The sequence below is a fragment of the Uloborus diversus genome, chromosome 6, assembly GCF_026930045.1.
Source record: "Uloborus diversus isolate 005 chromosome 6, Udiv.v.3.1, whole genome shotgun sequence".
NCBI lineage: Eukaryota > Metazoa > Arthropoda > Arachnida > Araneae > Uloboridae > Uloborus > Uloborus diversus.
In genome coordinates, this window is record NC_072736.1 from 75,037,468 (window position 1) to 75,058,076 (window position 20,609).

At 31.8% G+C, this 20,609-nt stretch overlaps 1 protein-coding gene and 1 long non-coding RNA gene across 2 annotated transcripts; one reads left to right on the top strand and one right to left on the bottom strand.

The window, feature by feature from the left end:
• Nucleotides 1-1,484: 1,484 nt before the first annotated feature.
• LOC129224732 (uncharacterized) lies at nt 1,485-8,721 on the bottom strand. The gene is made up of 3 exons (XR_008580714.1): nt 8,659-8,721; nt 5,779-5,838; nt 1,485-1,556 (listed from the first exon to the last, which is right to left on the bottom strand). It is a non-coding gene; the product is annotated as an uncharacterized LOC129224732 (long non-coding RNA).
• Nucleotides 8,722-16,347: 7,626 nt separating this feature from the next.
• LOC129224820 (zinc finger protein 862-like) lies at nt 16,348-19,772 on the top strand. The gene is made up of 3 exons (XM_054859367.1): nt 16,348-16,483; nt 17,958-18,304; nt 18,450-19,772. Exons 1-3 carry the CDS (start codon nt 16,348-16,350, stop codon nt 19,770-19,772), a joined length of 1,806 nt encoding a protein of 601 aa, XP_054715342.1.
• The last annotated feature ends 837 nt before the right edge of the window (nt 19,773-20,609 follow it).

Consider the following 20,609-nt stretch of genomic DNA (forward strand, 5'->3'; position numbering starts at 1 on the left):
AGGGTTTCTGCCTTTTTGAGTTTTTTGGAACTACTTTCATTGCTTGTTAACTTTCGTTTGTTGTTAGAAGTTGAAGGTTGAGAAGGAGTGTCAAGGACTACTAAATCATCAAGATCATTTGATGAAAGTTCTTCAGAAATAGGTTTGATTTTTTCAATCTTTGGTTGAGCATTATAATTATCAAACAATGAAAGTTCAGAAGATTTTTCTGAGGATTTAATCCTTACATTAGAATACAGCTCTGAAGCATCAAGGCGTCTGATTACTTCGTCCTCCTTTTTACAATTGTCATACTTTATCTCCTCAATTGGAATATTATCCTCATCATATTCATCATTTAATTGCGATACAGGAGAAATATTCCCTCTTAAATGCATTTGAAATAAACCACCTTTGGGAATCATTGGGGATATAATGGTTTCCTTCAATGTCACACATGATTTGTTTTCTGCAGTTAAATCATGACTTTCAAATTTTACTGAATGTTCGACAGAACTTTCAGACCTTACACTTGAAACCGGTGAGTTTCCCAACTCATGTCCGGACACTTCAAGAGATTCAGAATAATCTAACTTAGGTAAATCACAGCTAACATTTGATACAATGCTTTGGGCCATTTCCTGCAAGTCAATATTTTTAGTGATACTTTTCTCATGCAGTGATTCTAAACCTTCCGTAAATTCGCACATTAACTTGCTCGTGCCATCTTCAATACTCTCCTGCTTTTCAACATCAGAACATATTGCTTCAACTGCTTTCAAAATTTCAGAGTGAAATTCAGTATTAAATCCATTTGCATGCTCATCTGAACAGTTTTTATGAGTAAAATTTAAATTGCATTCAGGTTCTGCAAAACTGCTTTCAGATTTTTTTTCTTTGTCCGATGCAAAGAAGTCTGTTATTTTCGAAGCGCACTTTGATTCTATCCTGGCAACTGATGATGTCTTAACACCATCATCAACACTACGAGACTCTACAATTTTTAAACCACATAAACTTGCATCACTTCTTAGTAGAACATCCTCCGCAGGACTGCCAAGGGAAGTGCCTTCAGTTAAACTTGAATATTCAGTTATACTTGCAGAATATGTATCAGAAATTACCACGCCCAAATCTTCTGATGCATTTTCATTTATGTACAAGCCCAATTGCTGGTTCTCCATTGTTCCAGAAGGAGTAGAAATTTCATTTTTAACTACAACTGAAATATTACTAGCCATATCACTACATTCTGAGGACAATGCTGCTAAATTTGAAGCATCAGAAACATTCTCAGGATACTCAGTTTTAATTCTGGTTACAGTTAAGGGAACACTAAACTCATTTTGCGCGTCATTGAAGATAGAAGTAAAAGTATTCTCATTTTGAGGCACAAAAACATTTAAGTCTGGTAAATGAATAGAAAAGTCTGTAGAAGTACTTCCTTTGGCACATTCAGCGAGGAAAAGAGCACTCTCATTTTTAATTACAGGTTCACACTCCATGGCACATTCTGGTAATGTTTGCTTGCTTTCATCATCAAAACCTTCTGGTTCTTTCTTAAGGGTTGCAGACATCTGTAAAATAAAAAAAAAATAAATATCGTGAAGTTTTGAACTTTTTAGACTATTAAATTTACAAATTTAAGTTAAAATTAAATTGTACAATATCCAGCAAAGCCTTTGGAGAAGGAGAGGTCTTTGCCATAGAAAAAAGATTATGAAAGCAATTTACATTAAAGTTGCATTTTTGGGAAACTGTGTACCCCCCCCCCCCCAACAGAGCACTGGTTTAACCCAAATATTTTTGTGCTATATCTTTTTAAAATACCTGAAGATCATGTTTTATACATTAAAAAAAATCATTTCAAAAAAAGACTCAAAGAAAGAAACTTCCCAGAATTTTACTATAATTGTTGATTTTTTTTATGGTCCCACTCAGAAAAATTTTCCATGTATTCATTGAAACAAATTAAAAATCACCGAAATTTTGATTAAAAAAAACAAAATCTCAAATTTTTTTTAACGGACAGAATTTAACATATCAAATTAGTGAATGTTATTGACTTTAAAATTAGCTATAATAAAACTCTGCAGCTTGAGTTTTAGAATTTTAAAGCACTGATATCAAGCAAAAAAGGATTGTTTGATGAATTTAAAAAAATAATTAATCATAAATTTGCTTAGAAAGTTTTAAAAACATATATACTGTGGAACCCCGATTTTACATTCCCCATATCCTGTTTTGTATGCCATTTTCTGCTGGTCTGTGATGTTCTACTGAGAATGGTAAAATATTCTGGAATTACGTTAACCTTTTGCGTAAAATACGCTTTATATGTTTTTCTTATAACAGATCAAGCTCATATTTCCTCTGTGAGACTGACAAAAACTTTACTCATGTCTCCCCCCCCCCCCCGAGATAAATTTGGTTCTTAGCTGTTTGACACAGCTCTTGAACTCTTTATGTTCTGCCTTACTGCCTTTATTCTGAAAGTATAAAAACTATAAAGCAGGGTTGGGTTTTGGACTGTCCAAAACTGGTTTAGGACAGGACAGGTGGTTTTTACCGTCCAAAACTGTCTAAAACTGTCCAAAAGTGTCCGAAACTGTCCAAAACTATGCTAAAGCTAAAGGGGTGTAATCTAATCAATATGTTTTAATGCTATATTCGTAATACATAAATATAGATATAATGAGGTTTGATTAATGAACATTTGATAATATTTTTCTCCAAATGTTCATTTAAAAAATATTTTACTTAAAAAAATGCCAGTAACTAGTACATAAAAACTTCCTTATATAACAGTTGGTAGAGTTATGAAAAGAAATACACAACACTACCGAGAACTCTAATTTCAGTTCCTTTTATAATTAATTCATGTTATTAAATGTGCAATAAATATTGAGGTGGAAAAAAAAGCTTAATTCTTTTAATGGTTTTTGCAAATAATTTTTACATAATGTTTTAATGAAAATTATTTTTTTAATCATAGATTAAAGAACAAGAAATTGATGATTATATAAAACTCTTGTGCTATTCTTTTTTAGTTCATATTTTTAAAACATAATGAACATTTAATACATTATGTAACTACAAAAATTTGTAATTTATTGCATTTAAGTCAATTATTGAAATATATTTTGAACACTTTCTTTTGCACACATGCATAAATGTTGAAAAATTCGGTTAACGAAAATAAACTCCTGTATACAAATTGAAATTTTTAATGAAGAATTTAATTTCGAGTTAACTAGATTATAATCAGCCGCATAAATAAGTTATATACTATATATATATATATATATATATATATACTTGAATATCCACATTGAATAAATGTATTAAACAATCCAAAAAATAGTTTTGACACATTTTGTTCTGTTTTTGATATTTTCTCACAAAATGTCGTTTCTCAAAAAATAGTTTTGGACACTTTCGGACACAAGGGTTTTGAACAGGATGGTAAAAACCTTGCGAATCTTGCTTTCATTTGGACACATGCATAAACATAGGGAAATTTGGTTACTATTATAAAAAAATAATAAATATAAAATTAAATTGACTCATGCATATGAATTGAAATTGTAATCACGAATTCAACTTCTTTTTAACTAGATTAAAATCAGCTGCACTAATAAGTTGAATGTTCTTATTGAATAAATGTTCAATCTAAAGCATTACTTTAATACATTTTATTCTGTTTTTAATGTTTTTTCACAAAATACAATTTTTCTAAAAAAATAGTTTGGGACACTTTTGGACACAAGGGTTTTGGACAGGACGGTAAAAACCAGGGTTTTTATCGTGGTGTCCAAAACCTTGCCAACCCTGCTATAAAGCAATTTCCATTTTCAAATGTATACCAAGAAGTAAATTAGCAAAAAAATTAATAAATAAAATAAAATGCTAGTACGGAGAGTGTTGAAAAAAAAATTGTACATAAAAACATAAACATTTCAGATTTCTTCCCCTGTAGTCCATTAGGAAAGTGTCCGTTTTCAAACAATATCCTCAGAGTTTTACCTTCACCCACGGATTTTAAGTTTTCCTTGATGCGTTTTCCATCACTAGTCCAATGGAAAATGCAAATTCGGGGTTCCACTGTACATTATTTCAAGGGGTCAAAGAATAAAATTACGAAAAGTTTAACAAAAGTCTGACATGGTCAGATTGAAAGTACTGTTGGTTTGGTATGGAATGACCCAGAAAAAAGTTACAGCACTCAGAATGGTTGAAGTTTCAATTCTTCATTTATCTTAAATTACTCAGAAGCAATCTTCCAGAAATTTGAGCATGTTTGGGCTTGTGGGGGAGGGGGGAATGGATGTAGCAAACCCTTGCTTTGCCGTTCAAGGTCTGTTACAGCTGGGTTCGACTGCACTAATTTTTAAGGTGTAAAGCTTTTAAACAGGGTGGCGACAGGAACTGGAAAAAAAAGTTCCCTGACTTTTCCCTGATTTCCCTGATTAAGTTCACCAAATTTCCCTGATTTACGTTACTTATAATAATGGTTTCCTTTCTTTGCCCTACCTGAAAAGCATTGCATCTTAAATAAAATGCAGTGTTTAGAACGATTTATGCTGTTAATTAAAAATATATTTTGATAAGATGCTTCCCTTTTTTTTTGGTAAAAATAGTGTATTAAAAATTATCGGAAGAGAAATATTGTAGGAAATCTAAAACAAATACTTTACTTCCAGGAACCAGTTAACATAAGAATTCTAAGAAATTATTAAGACCACTTTTGAAGACATATCTAATCATGATAAAACTAAAAAATTTAAATGGAAATAATCTTGAGCTGAATTTTTAAGCAGTATAAGTGTTGCTGCAAGAACAACAAGTGATAGTTAAAGTATAGAAGTAATGTAGTTGGACTTACGTAAATAATACTGTCGTCTGCAGGTAAACAGTAGTATCTGCAGAGATTAGTTTTCGAGATATTTGAAGAAATGTGTAGTGGATTCAGTACTAACAATAGGAAAATGTTAGAATTAAGACTTTTTTTGCGCCTCTTTCTCAGCGTAAACCAAATAAGTGAGTATGTACAGTAAAGAAAACGTACCATAGAATGACAAAAATGTAAAAAAACTGCTGTTACTACCCTTAACCTGCACAGGGCAGAATAGACATATTTATGTAAAACAAATTGAAATCTTCCAACAACCAGTCATATTGAGCTATTCCCTAACCAAGAACTTAGGTTTTAATGAATGGATACAGAATTTTAACTATTAAAAAACAATAAAAATATATTTACTTATTTACACAACACAATTTCAAATGATTTCATTAATTGTCGAAAAAAAAATCAGATTTCTTTAGTAACAAACAACATTGAAATGAAAAAAAAAAAACAATTAGTAATAGTTTCAAAATATATATGTATATGGTTTTAAAATAAAAGAGTTTTCAAGTCTGAAGAAAAAAAAAACCTGCGTGTAATTTGAAGTGACAGCGAATAATGCCATGGCAAAAAAACAATTTTGATTTTCAGTCAAAATTCAATTTTAATACAACAAATAATTGGTGAAACATTTGTAAGGAACTAAAGTACTTCATTTTGCAAAGAAAAAAAAGAATTTTTTCTTCATTTGATCAATTTTCCCTGAATTTTTGTTATTTTTTCAATATTCCCTGATATTTCCCTGATTTTTCCCTGAGTGATAAAGTTCCCTGACTTTTCCCTGATCTCCCTGATTTCCCTGATCTGTCGCCACCCTGTTAAAAGATCTAAACTAAAATCAAATTGAATGAAAAAAGTAAAAATGAAAATTGAGTTTGAAAACTACTTACTTGACTGAAATTGGACATTATTTTAACTCTTGAATAAATCAATTCTAAATGAAATCTAGCCTAAAAAATTAAAATTTTAAGATCAATATTATCTTTGTACTTTGAAAATATAAAAATCAAATATCATACACGTTTATTCAAAAACAAAATTACAAATAATTTTTTTTAAAGATAATGGATCATAATTCTTTTAACAGTAAATGAAACATAGTTACTGGTAGAGTTTTTTAATTTTACAAAAAGGCGCAATACATCTACTGCTCTTTTAACACCGTCAATTGAAACGTTTCAATTTTATCAATTGTTGAATTGTACTTGGAGGCATACCAAACTTCAATGCAATTTCCTTCTTTGCTATGCAAAAACCGACTTCTATGATTAATTCAATTTTTTGTTGCAAGCTTAAAATTTTAAACTTGCTCTTGTGGATTTTTATAGTTCAGTCCAAATCGTAAAGGAATCAATGAAACAACACCATTAACACTCGCTTTCTTTAACAACAAAAGTAGAGTTTCCAATCCTGCGTCGAATACAGTCCTGCAGGATTTTAGGATTGTAAGGAGCCAATCCCGCGGGATCCCTGGATTGACTTCATTCTTTTAAAAATAGAAAAAGTTGTGCTTTTTAGGAAGGACTGCGCTTGTTACTTGAAATAGTATTTTTTTTGAATTCCTTACACCAATTATAGAGCACCAATTAGATCCCAATTAGACATTATTGTTTGGTAGGCAAAAGTTTGCCCTAAAAACGTCCATACGACAACAAAGCATTGCTCAGATGGGATATGATTACGGATTTTTGTTCAAAAAATAATGCACTTGATAAAAACACGTAGTGCAGCTCCATTGCAATTGGTTTTCCTAAAATTAAATAACTGTGGACATAGAAAAAGATAGTCATTAACTTCATCACCTTTTGAAATATTTTTCTTTTTTATGCTGCGTTTTTGCTCAAGAACTGCAAATTTCGGACAAAGCGATGTCTGTTGGATATGTGTTTTGTTGTATTCAATTTAACTTGCATTGATAATATCCTTGTTGCTTCGTCACTGTATCAGTGAACTTGATTCATTGCAACAAGGGGGCTAATACTGAATGATTTTACAAAGTTGCAGTCTCAGTAAAAGTGTTTGGATAATTTTGCTAATTTTTCCTAATCACTTTAAAGAGGAATTCAAAAACATGAGTAGCTTAACTTAATGCTGTCGTGCGAGTTATCCTGTGTTTCATACAAGTTTCTGTCGCTCCTTTTAAAAACGTGCCAAATATATAAATAATGTGAGATTTTTCATTGCTTGCTTCTTTGGTGTGCACTTTTTGTAACTTAAAGATTTTGAGTGCATTACTAAAGCTTACAGAAGTGCTCCAACATTGCATTCAGATACCAATTCATTCTCAGAAAATATACTCTATTTTTATACTGTTCTTAAATTGGAAATCCATCGTTGGTCAAACAAGACAGTTTTTCTTGCTCTTCTTGCAGATACACGAGGAAGAACTTTGATTTCAGATGGTGCTTGTGAAAATAGTCATTTTATAAGCAACAAAAGCTGGAAAATGTTTAAATAGAAAAAAAATTGTGGGATTGAGAACAAAATCACAAGGGATCAGTCCCGCTAAATATCCTGCTGGATCCCGCGGGATTTGGGATCTGGATTGGAAACCCTAAACAAAAGACAAGGTGCACCCTCTGTTTCAGAAATAAAATTCCCTGATACTTCCAAGTTTTCCAGACAGATTATTTATAATCAGCCAAATTTTTTCGATCAAATGGCAGAATTTTTTTTTTCCAAAATAAATTATTTTTAAAGAATACCTTTAACAAGAAACTATGATGAATACACTTGTTAACAATAACTTAATACATTTTTTGCAAGCATTGCTATAACATGTAGTAAGAAAGTGTAAAGAATAAAGACTAAACAAATAGTTTTGAAACTGTGTAAAACTGAACGAAATAGTAAAGAATCATTTCCTAAGTTTGTGTAATAATACATTAACCGAAGCTTTTGATAACTATACACATGATTACATTACGCATTTTGCAACTTACCTCTTTAAAATAGTCATTTTTAATTCAACAAAAAAAAAATAATTGCCATTAGCCGCGTTTATATGGACATTTTCAACCCCAGAAAAAACCTGCTTCCCAAATTCCAGTTATTTGCCGGGGAAATGTGGAGTTTTTTCCTCCTGCTATCGAATGGAGTCAAAGCAGAGTTTTTACCCAGAATGCACTTCGCAAAATGAGTTTGTGCACTAACTGGATATAGCTGAGAAGGATGCTGGGTAAAACTGCTTTCTCGGATACAGGGTACAGGCTCCTTTTGAATATTAACGGCGTATTTTCCATCTGGTTTTTTTTCAGAGCAAAAGGTTCATGTAAACACGGCTGTTAAATATCATTTGAGTTAAAAAATGTACATACATCATTATTTTTTTACAAACTGGTGGATGAAGTAATGTTATTTTTTAAATTTATTTTTCCCTATTTTGAATAAATATAATGCAATGGTGCAACATTTTCCATGTGTCGATACTTTTCTCCTTTGCTTTTAGATAACCTTATAACTTTTATAAAGATTGGGTCTTAGAATGTCTTGGCTTAAACGGCAATGAATAATTAAAAAATAAATTTTAATTAAAAGTGCCCCTAAATTAGATTACTGACCACAGGTTATCCGGTAATGTTTTTGAATTTTAATGTTTAGTTAACATAATGCATTTTTTTAAACAATAATATGAAAACAGACTCAAAGAAACTGGATGAAATTTTAAAATCATTTTGGGAAAATTAACATTTTTTAGCATTTTTTGTACAGCATATTTTAATTTACAGCAATACACACATTTTAAGGAAATAAAAAACATTTTTTTTTACCCATTCTTGATATGTTAGTGTTGCAGGCAACGCTTTTTTAGAGAAAGAAGCTGAACATTCCTTTAGGGCTTGGCATAGGCTTTCAAATTCACCCTAAAATACATAATTTATGTTCTATTTATATACATTATTGGGACATTATTTTACACAAATGGAAAGAAGAAAATTCAAAACGTTTTCTTTTCAATGAAAGCAAAGCAAAGTTTAAAAAAAACTTTTCTGTAATGCAGATATTATAAGCATTAGTTTATTTGGAAAAACACATCAAAAAGTGATCACTTGAATTTAAAAATATCACTACACAAACTAATACAAGTCAATCCTGTTTATCTCAAAGTTCAGGGGGAAGACGAAAAATTTGAGGTACAGATGTTTTGATAAAAAGTTATAAAAAGAAGCTATTGGAACATACTCAAAGAGTTAACAGATTTTTCGCAGTGATATTATTGAAGATCTTTAGTTATTATGTTGTGATTAGAAGTTTCACTAATTTCCATGATTATATATCGATAATAAGTTCATGTATACTTTTAAAGGTGAACATTACCTTTCAACAGGGTTGCCACTCAATTTTGGAAAAAAAATCACGTTGTTTTCCATGTATGAAAATGACACATTACAAACAAGCGAACACTGATGTATGTATGAAAAAGAACATTAATATCTTGATAATTTCACCACAGGAAATAAAATTGAAACAATAAATATTTTAATAAATAAGGGGGAATAAACAAGAATTTGTAATAACTGAAATAATAGCATGGTGATTGAATATATTTAACTTTTTATGCAAGGTAAAAAAAAAGAAGCCTTCTCTTAACCATTCATTACTTGGACCTAAAAGTGTAAAAGCTAAGCAGAACAATGAATATTGAAGACTAATTTCATACACTTTAAATGAAATTATCATGAAATTCAAGATGCATGTTAAATAAAACAATAAAACGATTGTCTTTACGATCAACATTTTAATATTTACTTTTAAAAAAAAAGAAAGAAATGAAGGAACAAAATTACTATTTTTTACTTTACTTTATTTCTGAACTTCATTAATGTTATCAATACTATTATTACTATTTATTTATTTATGTTTTGGTAGTTTATATATTTGGACATTGATTTTTGCAACTTTAAATTAAAAAAAAAATTCCCTGTATTTTCCAGATTTTTGAGAAAAATTTCAAAATTCCCTTGATTTTCCCTGTTTTTTAGTTGATTTTTGAATTTTCTGTGTTTTTCCTGTTTCTTGAGGTTTCCCTGGGGCATGGCAACCTTGTTCAGTGATTTTCAAGCATGTAAACAACACACTGATATTTTTATTTTCTTCTCCATTGAAACAATTAGAACATTAGAATAGAAAGCCCCAGATCCCCCCCCCCCCAACAAAATAACTGTTCTTTCTTGTTGAATCTGAAATTCAGGAAGCTTTTCCACTGTTCATAAATGCCCCCTCCCCCAGAAGACTACATGATTGCTGATACAGGCAAACCCCATTATAATGAACCAAAACTGATTGACTTGCCGAGATCGCTATAGCTGAGGGTTCGCTACATCAGAGTTTTCAAAAAAAAAAATCTAAATTCGCTCACATACTCCCAGTAGCAGAAACTTTCTAGCCAGTCTGCGACACTATTTTGAGCAGTTGAAAATATTCTGCAGCAATATTATTACCCAGTTTCGTTTAAAATTTTCATAAAATACAAAGTTCCTTGCACAACAATTATTTGTATCCGGCAAACCTAAAAATTTGGCAAAATTTTCAAATTTAAATATTGAATATTATACATTATTTTTTAAAAAATATTTTATTGAACTCTTTTTTTTCCTTTTTTTTCAGTAAAGTTAAACATTTCAGAGGCAGTTAAGACTTAAATGAAATTTTGCATCCCTCTTAATAGCAGTAAACAGCAAGACAGTTTAAAAAATAGTAACAGCAACATGACGGATAACAAATATAACAAGCATATGAATTTTTTACATAAAATACGGTAAACAATTTGCATTATTAATAATTTTAGTGACAACACATGATGACAACTTTCTATCCATGAGTTTAGAACTTGTGACTCTAGAAAAGTGCTTATAGTAAGAGCTTCCGAACATTAAAGCAGCTTTTAAAAATTTTCTGGTTGTTACATAACCAGATGAAAGCCCATTAAGAAGGATAAAAACTCTTTTATCAATGGTCCCAACTTCATAATCATTTCCATCATTACTTCGCATTCTCATGTTGCTAACTTTATCAATAACAGAGCCCCAACTCTCACAAGCAGCTTCGGAGACAGGGATTGAAATAATGTTGATGAAAAATTTTATGAATGCGGGTAATTTTGACGCCAGGTCATTCACAGCTTTTTTATATAAAATTTCAATTTCATAAACCAGTCCTTCGGATCTACTTTCTTCCAACAAATTTACAGTCTGATACCAACATTTGATAAACTGTTGGTATTCAAACCAAAGGGTGTCAAGATCTTCAGGTGTTGAAATACATTTTAATCCTTCAATAAAAGCAACAAATGTTTCTTTGGTGAAGTTTTTATCTTCCTGTGTTTCTTCAATGGAAGTACAGCTTTTTGGATAAATTAAATGCTCAAAGTTAAAGAGGAAACTTGCCTTTTCAATTATATTTGTGCATCTACCAGATTTTTCTGAAAAAAAAAAAAAAAAAAAAAAAATTCTTCAATTTTAGTTTGCAATGAATTTATGTATTTGATGAAAGTTTTGGGAGATGTAGTGAACACTGTTATATCATCCTTTTTTAGGGACCTTAAATGGTTAGCTGATACTGGTATATCAGGTAATGGAATTCCTTTAAATGTGCATTCACTAAACATCTCAAAACTTGTGACTGTATTTTTGAGAAGCTTTGATGGAAACTTGCTATATGTTCAGAAAATATTTTGTAAGATTCTATATTGCACAGAAGATTTAAATTATATTCTAAAATATTAAGAGCAGATTTAAGTAATTTTATGTTATCGATGTATTGCCATGGCAAAAGATTTCCGGACTGCACACTCTTTGAAGTCACAGCTAGTAAATTGTATAGGTCAGCTATGAGTAAAATTTTAAATATATTTTGTTTCCTCATGAGCTTATCACGCAAGCTAAACAGTTCTGGAACTCTTTCACATGCAGAAACAAACATTTTGTAGTCACTCAGAAATGTTTTGAAAACAGTGTCAGAGTGTGAAACAAATTTCATCGTTTTAAATAACTTTGGTTTATAAAAAACCTCACTAAACTCGTCAGCTGAATTGCATAGCACTTCAAACTTCTTTCCTGCATAAAATTCTTTCATGGTGTCTTGGATGATATCAATAGCATCCTTAACAAGTTTAGGTGTTTCAGCATGTTTAATGCAAAGTTCTAAACGATGCATAGGATCCCAAACTACAGATACATCTTTAATCAGAATATTTTGCAGATGTTTTTCAATTCCACAGTTTATGTATTGGCCATCCACTGCTACACCAATCAAATTCCTTTGTACAAATGGCAGGTCAAAACCAAATTTTGCTAAGGTGTTCAGGAAGTCTTTGCACAAGTCTTCTCCAGTAGAGTCATCCACCCACTGATGTTCAATGTAGATGGACTCAAATAAAGATGGCCTTTTAATATCCAAAATGGGCACCCTTATGCCTATCATATGCCTTGTGCGATGATTGATAGTCATCTTATCCGCTATCAAACCAATCGGCAAATCATTTTGTACAATAAAATTTGTCACTTCTTGCTTCAATATGGTGTGAACATGTGGCATAAAGTTCCGTGCAAATTCCTTAGAGTGATTTTTCACTCCCATACTTGCTTCACTATTGTACATTTCAATAATAATACAGTAAAACCCCTCCTAACGGACACCCCTCAAAGGCGGACACCCCTCTTATGCCGACAATTTTCAATTCCCTGATTCCAAGGCAAGTAACATTAGTAAACCCCTGTATTGCGGACACCCCTCTATTGCGGACAAAAATTTTTGTCCCCTTAGTGTCCACATTAGAGGGACTTTACTGTACTTTCATATGATACATATGATGTGTCTAGTTTATACGTCAGGTAAGCAGAAGCTGCACAATTAATTGCACTTTCTTTGCTATTTTTTCCAACTTTATGTCTTCTTGTCCTTTTACAGGGTTGCCACGGAAGTTCAAAAATGAAATTCCCTGACATTTCCAGGTTTTCCAGGTGGTTTTGAGAAAAATTCCAGGTTATCAATCTCCACCTTCATTTTGCAACATTAATATATACATCTCAAATTTTGATAAAACTTACCTCATTTTCAAACCTTACAAACAATGGTTACCAAATTTAATTTACTCAAGCTGAAATAATCAAAAATATGTACTAAGGGTGGTTCAATTTTTTTTCTTCTCTCAGCTCGAGTCCAAGACACCCCTTATTTTTTTTAGACTTACTAATAGTATTGTGCTGTAAAAGTTTTAGCTTCTTACTCAAATTTTAAGAGGTTGCTCAATGACCCCTTCATTTAACATTAGCCCTAGAATAGAAAAAGTCACAAATTTAGAAACATTTAATTTCCCCAGCTGTTTTTTTTTATGTAAGTAATTATTATATTGCAATGAATATGCATATAACTCGTGTAGATTATAGTATGTAACATTGTTTTTTCAGTTCAATGTATTTTTTTAACCCCCTCCTCATACTTATGAAGTTTGAGGGGGGGGGGGGTCGAGCACCCTCTTTCAGTTGGAATAGGAAATTAAAATTCTTCCAGTATTTTACTATCCACAAGTCTAAAAACATTGAGTGCTATCCTGTTTTCTAGGAAAAACCTTTTTTTTAAAGTGTATTTTTGAACTACCCTAATGTACTAACACAAGTGAAGCAAATCACTGTAATAAACAATTAATGTAAATGTAGCATATCTAATTTTCAATAGCGAGGAGCCACTGCCTTACATCAAGTGAAAGAACTGCAAAATTAACAATTGTGACATCTGTATCACAAAAATAAAGTTAATTGCTAAAATAATCTGAACTAAAAACTTATGAAACCTTAAACTTTTTCAATTATTGCCTTCTACCCCTCCAATCCGTTGAACTCAAAGCGCTTTTAGACTTTGGCCTGTAAAAAAATCATGCATCTTTTAGCTTCACATATTTCCCCTGTTTGTTGCTCATAAAACAGGGGTGCTCCCCCCCCCCAAGTTCAATGGCACAACCCCCCCCCACTTCAATATTTCTGAATGTCTTAGCGCTTTTTTTATTTTTAACCCTCTTTTTCTATTTTTTTTTACCTATTTATTTATTTTTAATTATTATTGTTTTTAAAGAAAAGTGTGCTCGCTCCCCAATAAAATACACACATACAGATGAAAATAATAAAGTAAAATAATACGAGTAAATAATTTGAATAAAAATAAAATAAATAATTAACCCCCCCCCCCCCCAAATTTTGATGGCGCAACTTGCGCCATAATCACTCCTGTGGGCACCCTGTCATAAAGTTAAATTTTGAGCATTGATCAGAAACTTCTCTGATGTGCAAAAATTTTTTTAACCGGATTACTTTTATTTTGAAAGAAAGAAGCGCATTGGAAGTCTTTAAATATCACTACCAAAATACTAAAAGATTAGCAATACTTCTGTAAAAAAGAAACTTTCTAAGTTTCAAATTGTCCAATTAACTAAATTTACCGAACAAAATTGTTTCGCCGACTGCTATGGCGCATGTGCCAATTGCAGAGAGTTGATAAAAAGAACTGAAGGGGGAAGAAGAAAGAGGGGAATGAAAAACGACGAATGGAAAGGGAATGGCGGCGAAAAAACAAGGATGAAAGTTTTTTTTTTTTTTTGACGTCATAGACCGCGGGCCGCGCTAAGAACGATCGGAAATATGCAATTTCTCATTTTCCCTGACATTTCCCTGATTTTCGGCCATTTTCATTTTCCCTGACAATTCCAGGTTTTCCCGGTTTTCCCTGCGTGGCAACCCTGTTTTAGCAGCACTTCATTCATGTCTTTAATGTGTCTTGTACACTTTAAGTGTCTTTCAGTGTTGTATTTGAGATGTCGAAAAGACGATGGCGTATTTTTTTCGCTAAAGTCGTCTCCTTCATTAAAATCATAAAATATGGTAAGACCACAAAAAGTGCAAAGCAGACCATTTTCTCTTAATTCTAAGCAGCCTGACCATTTTACAATTCTCTCAACTGATCTCGCATTTTTTATAAGGTCAATTTTTTCTTCTTCTGTTAAATCTTCATTGTTCAATGATTCTTTGGAATATGAGCAGAGTTTTTTTTGCTCTGAACAACTGGAGTATTAATTGATGGTAGTTTCACTTCAGTTAACTCTTTAACTTGATGAGAAAGTCCTGAAGAAGGATAAAAATGTGTTTTGGTAAATTAATCTATTTCTCCAATTAAAAGAGGAAAAAAAGGCATTGGGGGGGGGGTGCTTTTAATTGAACTTTTAAATTTAACAAGATCATGTTGATTCACTTGAATGTTCTTTTTCTCTTCTCAAAAATAACTTAGCAGCATCAAATTCTTCAAATGAATATTTTGTGTGTGTTAAGTAGAATTTATTTTTTTTTCAAATAACGAAATAACTATTGGAAGTACGAAAAATTTGGGATGTAGCAATATTCCGATTTTATCCACTTCTAAGTCAAAACTGTAAGGGGCTGTCTATAAATTATCTCAGACCTTTTTTCAACATTAATGATCCTACTCCCCCTCTTTCACTAAAGGTCAGATTTTACCTCCGCACTTTCACCCCTTTTGTCATATGCCATGCTATTTTTCATAAACACAATGAAAAAATAATTGCTGAATAAAATGTGTGAAAAGAGAGAAAAAAAAACAACACGTGATGTCATTTTTTTTTTTTTTTGTTACTCCCTCCTGCACCCTTGCCGCAAATTCAAGAAACCTCCTCCCCCCGAAAAATGCGGTATCATTGTGAACGGCCCCATAGGAAAATGTCATCGCGGCTTGTCGACACACCTGCAGGAAGACATCCTGTCCACTTAGAACTTCCGATCGTGCTACCGGAAATTTAAAGAATGGAGGACGAAATAATTTATCAAACAATCGCCCGATGGCATTTTAGTAAGTTTATGAACTTTAATCGAGGTTAGATGCGAGTGCGATAACCTATACATTATCACACTCGCACATAAATCGAGCAATTTAGTACAAAAACGAGATTCAAAGTTAGGGAATCGATCTACACGCAGGAAAAAATTTCCAAATTTTTTTCCTAATAATATCTGAAAATTTGGCTGTTTTCCAAACTTTTGTTCAATCTGCCTAACTAAACACTAAAGAAATAAGTATTGAGGAATTCTTGAAAAATTTACATTGTCCAACTGTTGATAAAAAACTTCAATTACACTAAAAGGCCGCTGAAATAACAGTGAAAGAAACGCCAAATTCTGGACTCGCGATTTCTTTTATGTAGATAAGGATACTTGAGCTCTTTAAAAAAAGGCCAAATATAACTGCTATTTATTTAGAATAAAAGAAACAAAAACAGTACAGTTGTAAAAAGGATACTTTTTTATACACTAAGTATTGGCTCGTACATTTTTTTTTCATTTTCCTTTTTTCAATTGTCCAACACGTCAATGGTCACCCACTAGTGGCTAGGGAGATCATTTTAGCAAACGTGCTTTGTGCATGTTTCGCCTGGAAAATATTCTCACTCATCCTTAGCAATGGAAAAGTATCTACTTGCGAGTTCTAATGTTTCAAATAAAAAGAAAATGGAAAATAGTGAGAAAGAAAATGATCAATTAAATATGCCACCGGAAAAAAAGAAAAAGTTTGACAAATATCAACCAAAATGGCAAAGTATATATGATTGGCTGGAAACGGAAGAAAAAATGGAGTTATCCTTATGTTTTGTAAACTTTGCCGAGCCCACAAGAAGCGTAATCCATTTGCAAAAGGTAAATTCAAAGTATTTTATTTATTAATTTTTTCATCTAATAATTACAGTAAAAGCTCAATTATTTGTCCTGTATTTAAATCCAAAAGATATCCAAATTTTACCAAAATCCAAAGTAATGATTTAATATTTTATCAGTAAATATTTTATAAGTCGCTCAAAAAAATTATTTTTAAAATAAAAGTTGCAACTATGAACGAAAAAAAAAATTTAACAGTATACCAATGGCCTAAATTTTTTTTTCTTATTCTTGGATAAGGAAATGCAAATAACGAATTATAATATATATTTAAAAAAAAATATTTTTATATGAGTACAAAATTTGTACATTACCAAATTTTAATTCAATCATTGAATTTTATTATTATTTGGAAAAATAAAAAAACATTTTGTATTTAAAGCTTAAAACAACTGTTTCAAAGAGAGTCGCCGAATCATCTTGCAGGGATATTTTGCGAATGCTTGAAATATTGCTAAGCTTGATTCTTAGCTCGTTTCCAACACGACGTGAAATTAAAGAGGAGAAATTTGTTCCCATAAGATTTTTAAAAAATGATAGAAGTAGGAATTCAGTTAACTTGAACGAGCTTTTACTGTACATGTATTGTTTGTGAGTTTGTGACATTATTTCTGTTAATTAGTGTATCATGTAAGGGCGGATCCAGTGATTGCTTTTAGTGATATTGTTGTTGGAAGAGAGTGGCGGTGGGGAGGAGAGGGGGCATAAAAGGAACATTCCAAAGAAGATGGGGTGTAAGGGGGGAATTTTTAGAAATTCAAATTTCCAAAATAATATTTTTGGCTGTATTTGGTTGATTTTATGAAAGGGGGGGGGGGAGCATGCCTCTGTCACCCTTACTCTGGATCCGCACTTGGTGTCAAGGTAGAAAATAGTGTTAATGTTAAACAATCATCCAAAAACAAAAATTCCTAAAAATATTTTTTATAACTGCATTATCCTTAAAATAACAACGTCCATAAACAAATTTAAAAACTAAATAAATAAAAAAACCGCCAAGAAATATGAAATTCAATAATACGTAGAGTTGTGTTGTATACTTAAATTTCATTTTAAATTTTAATAGTCTTAACTATGTAGCATCTGAAAAATAAAATTAAGAAAATGAAATTATTTCCTTTTTGATATTAAGCTGTCCGCCGAAAGTTAAAATGTCATTAAAATGATAAATATTACAAAAAAAATAAATAAATAAATAAATAAATTCTCAGACAACCTGTGTACTAAATTTTATAGCTGTAAATTTGGTAGTTTACTCGTAGTTTGAATTTCTTCGATACACTAACAGAAACTTTTTGTAATAAATAGATATAAATCCGAATATTCGTTTATTTTCATTCAAATTACTTTTGTTTCAGAGAGTTGTACTTCGTATAAAACAACTTCTCTGGATCGCCATAAAATGTGTAAAGAACATTTGCAAACCATTGAGGCAGAATCCTGCAAAAAAGATATGCAAGTAGCTACGGTAAATTTAGACAGTAGAAATAAATCATTTTTAATTTCTTGTTTAAAAAGCGCGCTGTTCGTAGCAGTCAATGAATTGCCAAATTCGCTGTTTGGTAATCTTCAACAGTTCATAAAACTCCAAGGATGTGATGTTAAAAATTCCAAAATAAGATATGAACACAGTGATTCTGTGAATGAACTTCATTCATGCATTGCTGAGGTGATTGAGGATAATCTTTTGGAAGAAGTGAAACAAGTGGGTTCATTAACATTCACAAGTCGCTCATTATTTGTGATGAAACATGCGATTTGGCCAATGAAAAACATATCTCGGGATTAACATTAGATATGTAACGAATGGAAAAGTAAAATGCGAATTTTTGGAAAATATTTCTATCCAGGATGGTAAAGCTGATACATTAATGTTTTCTATTCAAGAAATGTTGGATAAAAAAGGAATCAACATTTCGAAAATGGTTGCGTTGGGCTGCGATGGTGCGCAAGTTATGTTGGGAAAAAATGCAGGCTTGATTGCTCGTTTGAAAGAGGTAAATCCCTGTATAATTGCAATACATTGTACAGCTCACAGACTGGCTCTTGTTATGCAGGATGCTGTCAAAAATTTACAGAGCATTCGTTCTTATAGCGATACAGTCAGAGCAATATTCGCATACTTCAATGCTTCAGCTGTCCGATCAGCAAAGTTAGCAGCTGTTCAAAAATTAGTAAGTGAAACGGTAGTGAAATATGTAACATTTCACTCTATTCGCTGGTTGTCGCTACATAAAGCTGTAGAAGTTCTATATAAAACTTTGGACTCGCTCATGGTCTATTTGGACTCGCAAACGGAGAGAAATGACCCAACAGCACCTGGACTATTGAGATCCGTAAGACATATTAGGTTTGTGTACATAACACACATTTTGAACGATATACTACCAATACTTACTAATCTTTCGAAAGCATTTCAATCAGATTCAGCAGATTTATCTATTGTCATGCCCAAAATTCATGCTGCAGGAATACACTTAGAAAATTTAAAACACAGTCCAGGCGTGAATGAAAAGCGATTCATTCACAATATTATCATAAATGAAGAAAATGATAGGGAAGAAATGGAAGGTGCTAGCGAAGGTTATTACTCAACGATTAATAAAAAGATAATTTCAGCTTCCTCACTGGATCAGCTCACTGCCACTAAAATATCATTAATAAATTCAATTAAAGAAAGTATGGATAGAAGATTCCCAGAAGAATCTATGAATATTATTCAAAACTTTAGCGCCTTTGACTCTTTTTTATTAAAATCTGCTAACAATGAAGAGATGAAAGCAAAAGTGCTATCGTTAGGAAACCATTTTGTTACTTACGTAAATTGCGAAAAACTGATTGAAGAATATGAAGATGTTTCTGTTATGCTGAAGCATAGTTACAAAGATTTAAACCTAAGTGAAGTGGCAGAACTGTTTCCGCGAAAATACAAAAATACATACCCGAACACATCAACATTAATGGAAATTTATTTGGTGATACCCATAAGTTCAGCCTCTGTTGAGAGATCCTTTAGTACCCAAAATAGAATCAAAAATAAGTTTCGAAATAGACTTGCTCCAAAAACGCTCAGCAATTTAATACGCATATCTGATGCAGGTGTAGACTTGGAGAACTTTCCATATGATGTAGCTGCCACTAAATTTAATGAACGCAAAAATAGGCGGTGCTAAATCCTTACTATGTAAATGTGGAACTTTGTAATTTTTATGGAATAAAAAATTCTTTAAATAAATTTTCTCACTCAGTTTTTTCAAATCTCACTCAACTTTTAGCAAGTGGCGAGATTCGCCCACCCATTTTCCCGTCCCTATTGGGAACCCTGCCTTTGTTTATAAAATAAAAGCAAATAAAACAAAGTTAAAAGCACAAATGTGTAGGAATACTGCAGACACGTACTTTGGCATTACGAGGAATTCCTTTTTTCAATTCACAAAATGCGAGCTTATGGATTTAAAAACATCCGACAAAAGTCGGATTTTTTTGTTGGATGTAGGGGGGGGGGGGGAGAGAGAGACAGATGTAAATTCATCTATGAATCTTAATATATAAAAATCTTCTGTGCGGACGTTTGCCACCAAAAGGCTTTGAAACAGCTGAACCGATTTTGATCAAATTTTTTGTGTGTAATTAAGCTGTGGCAAGCATGATTTTGAAGCGTGATGGATCGAATCGGAAACGTTGCTGTTAATTAATTTAAACATTGGATGATTATAGCTCCCAAACGACTAATATGTATTTTAACCTATCGTTGAGCGAGAACTGAAATAAATATTTAACCCATTGCCAAAGGAAAATAAGAAAGTCAGCTCTGCTTTTTGCAATGAAATTTTCTACTGTGATATGTCAGTTGAGAATAGATAAAACGTAGAGAGAGAGCGTGAAGCTTTTATTTCTCTCTCTTGAAAGCAATGATTTTAGGTCTTGTGATATACTATTTTAAAGTTAAGTACTGGAAGAAATCAGGTTTCTTTCACTAACCAAATGATCAGAAAGTAACCTGCAACATT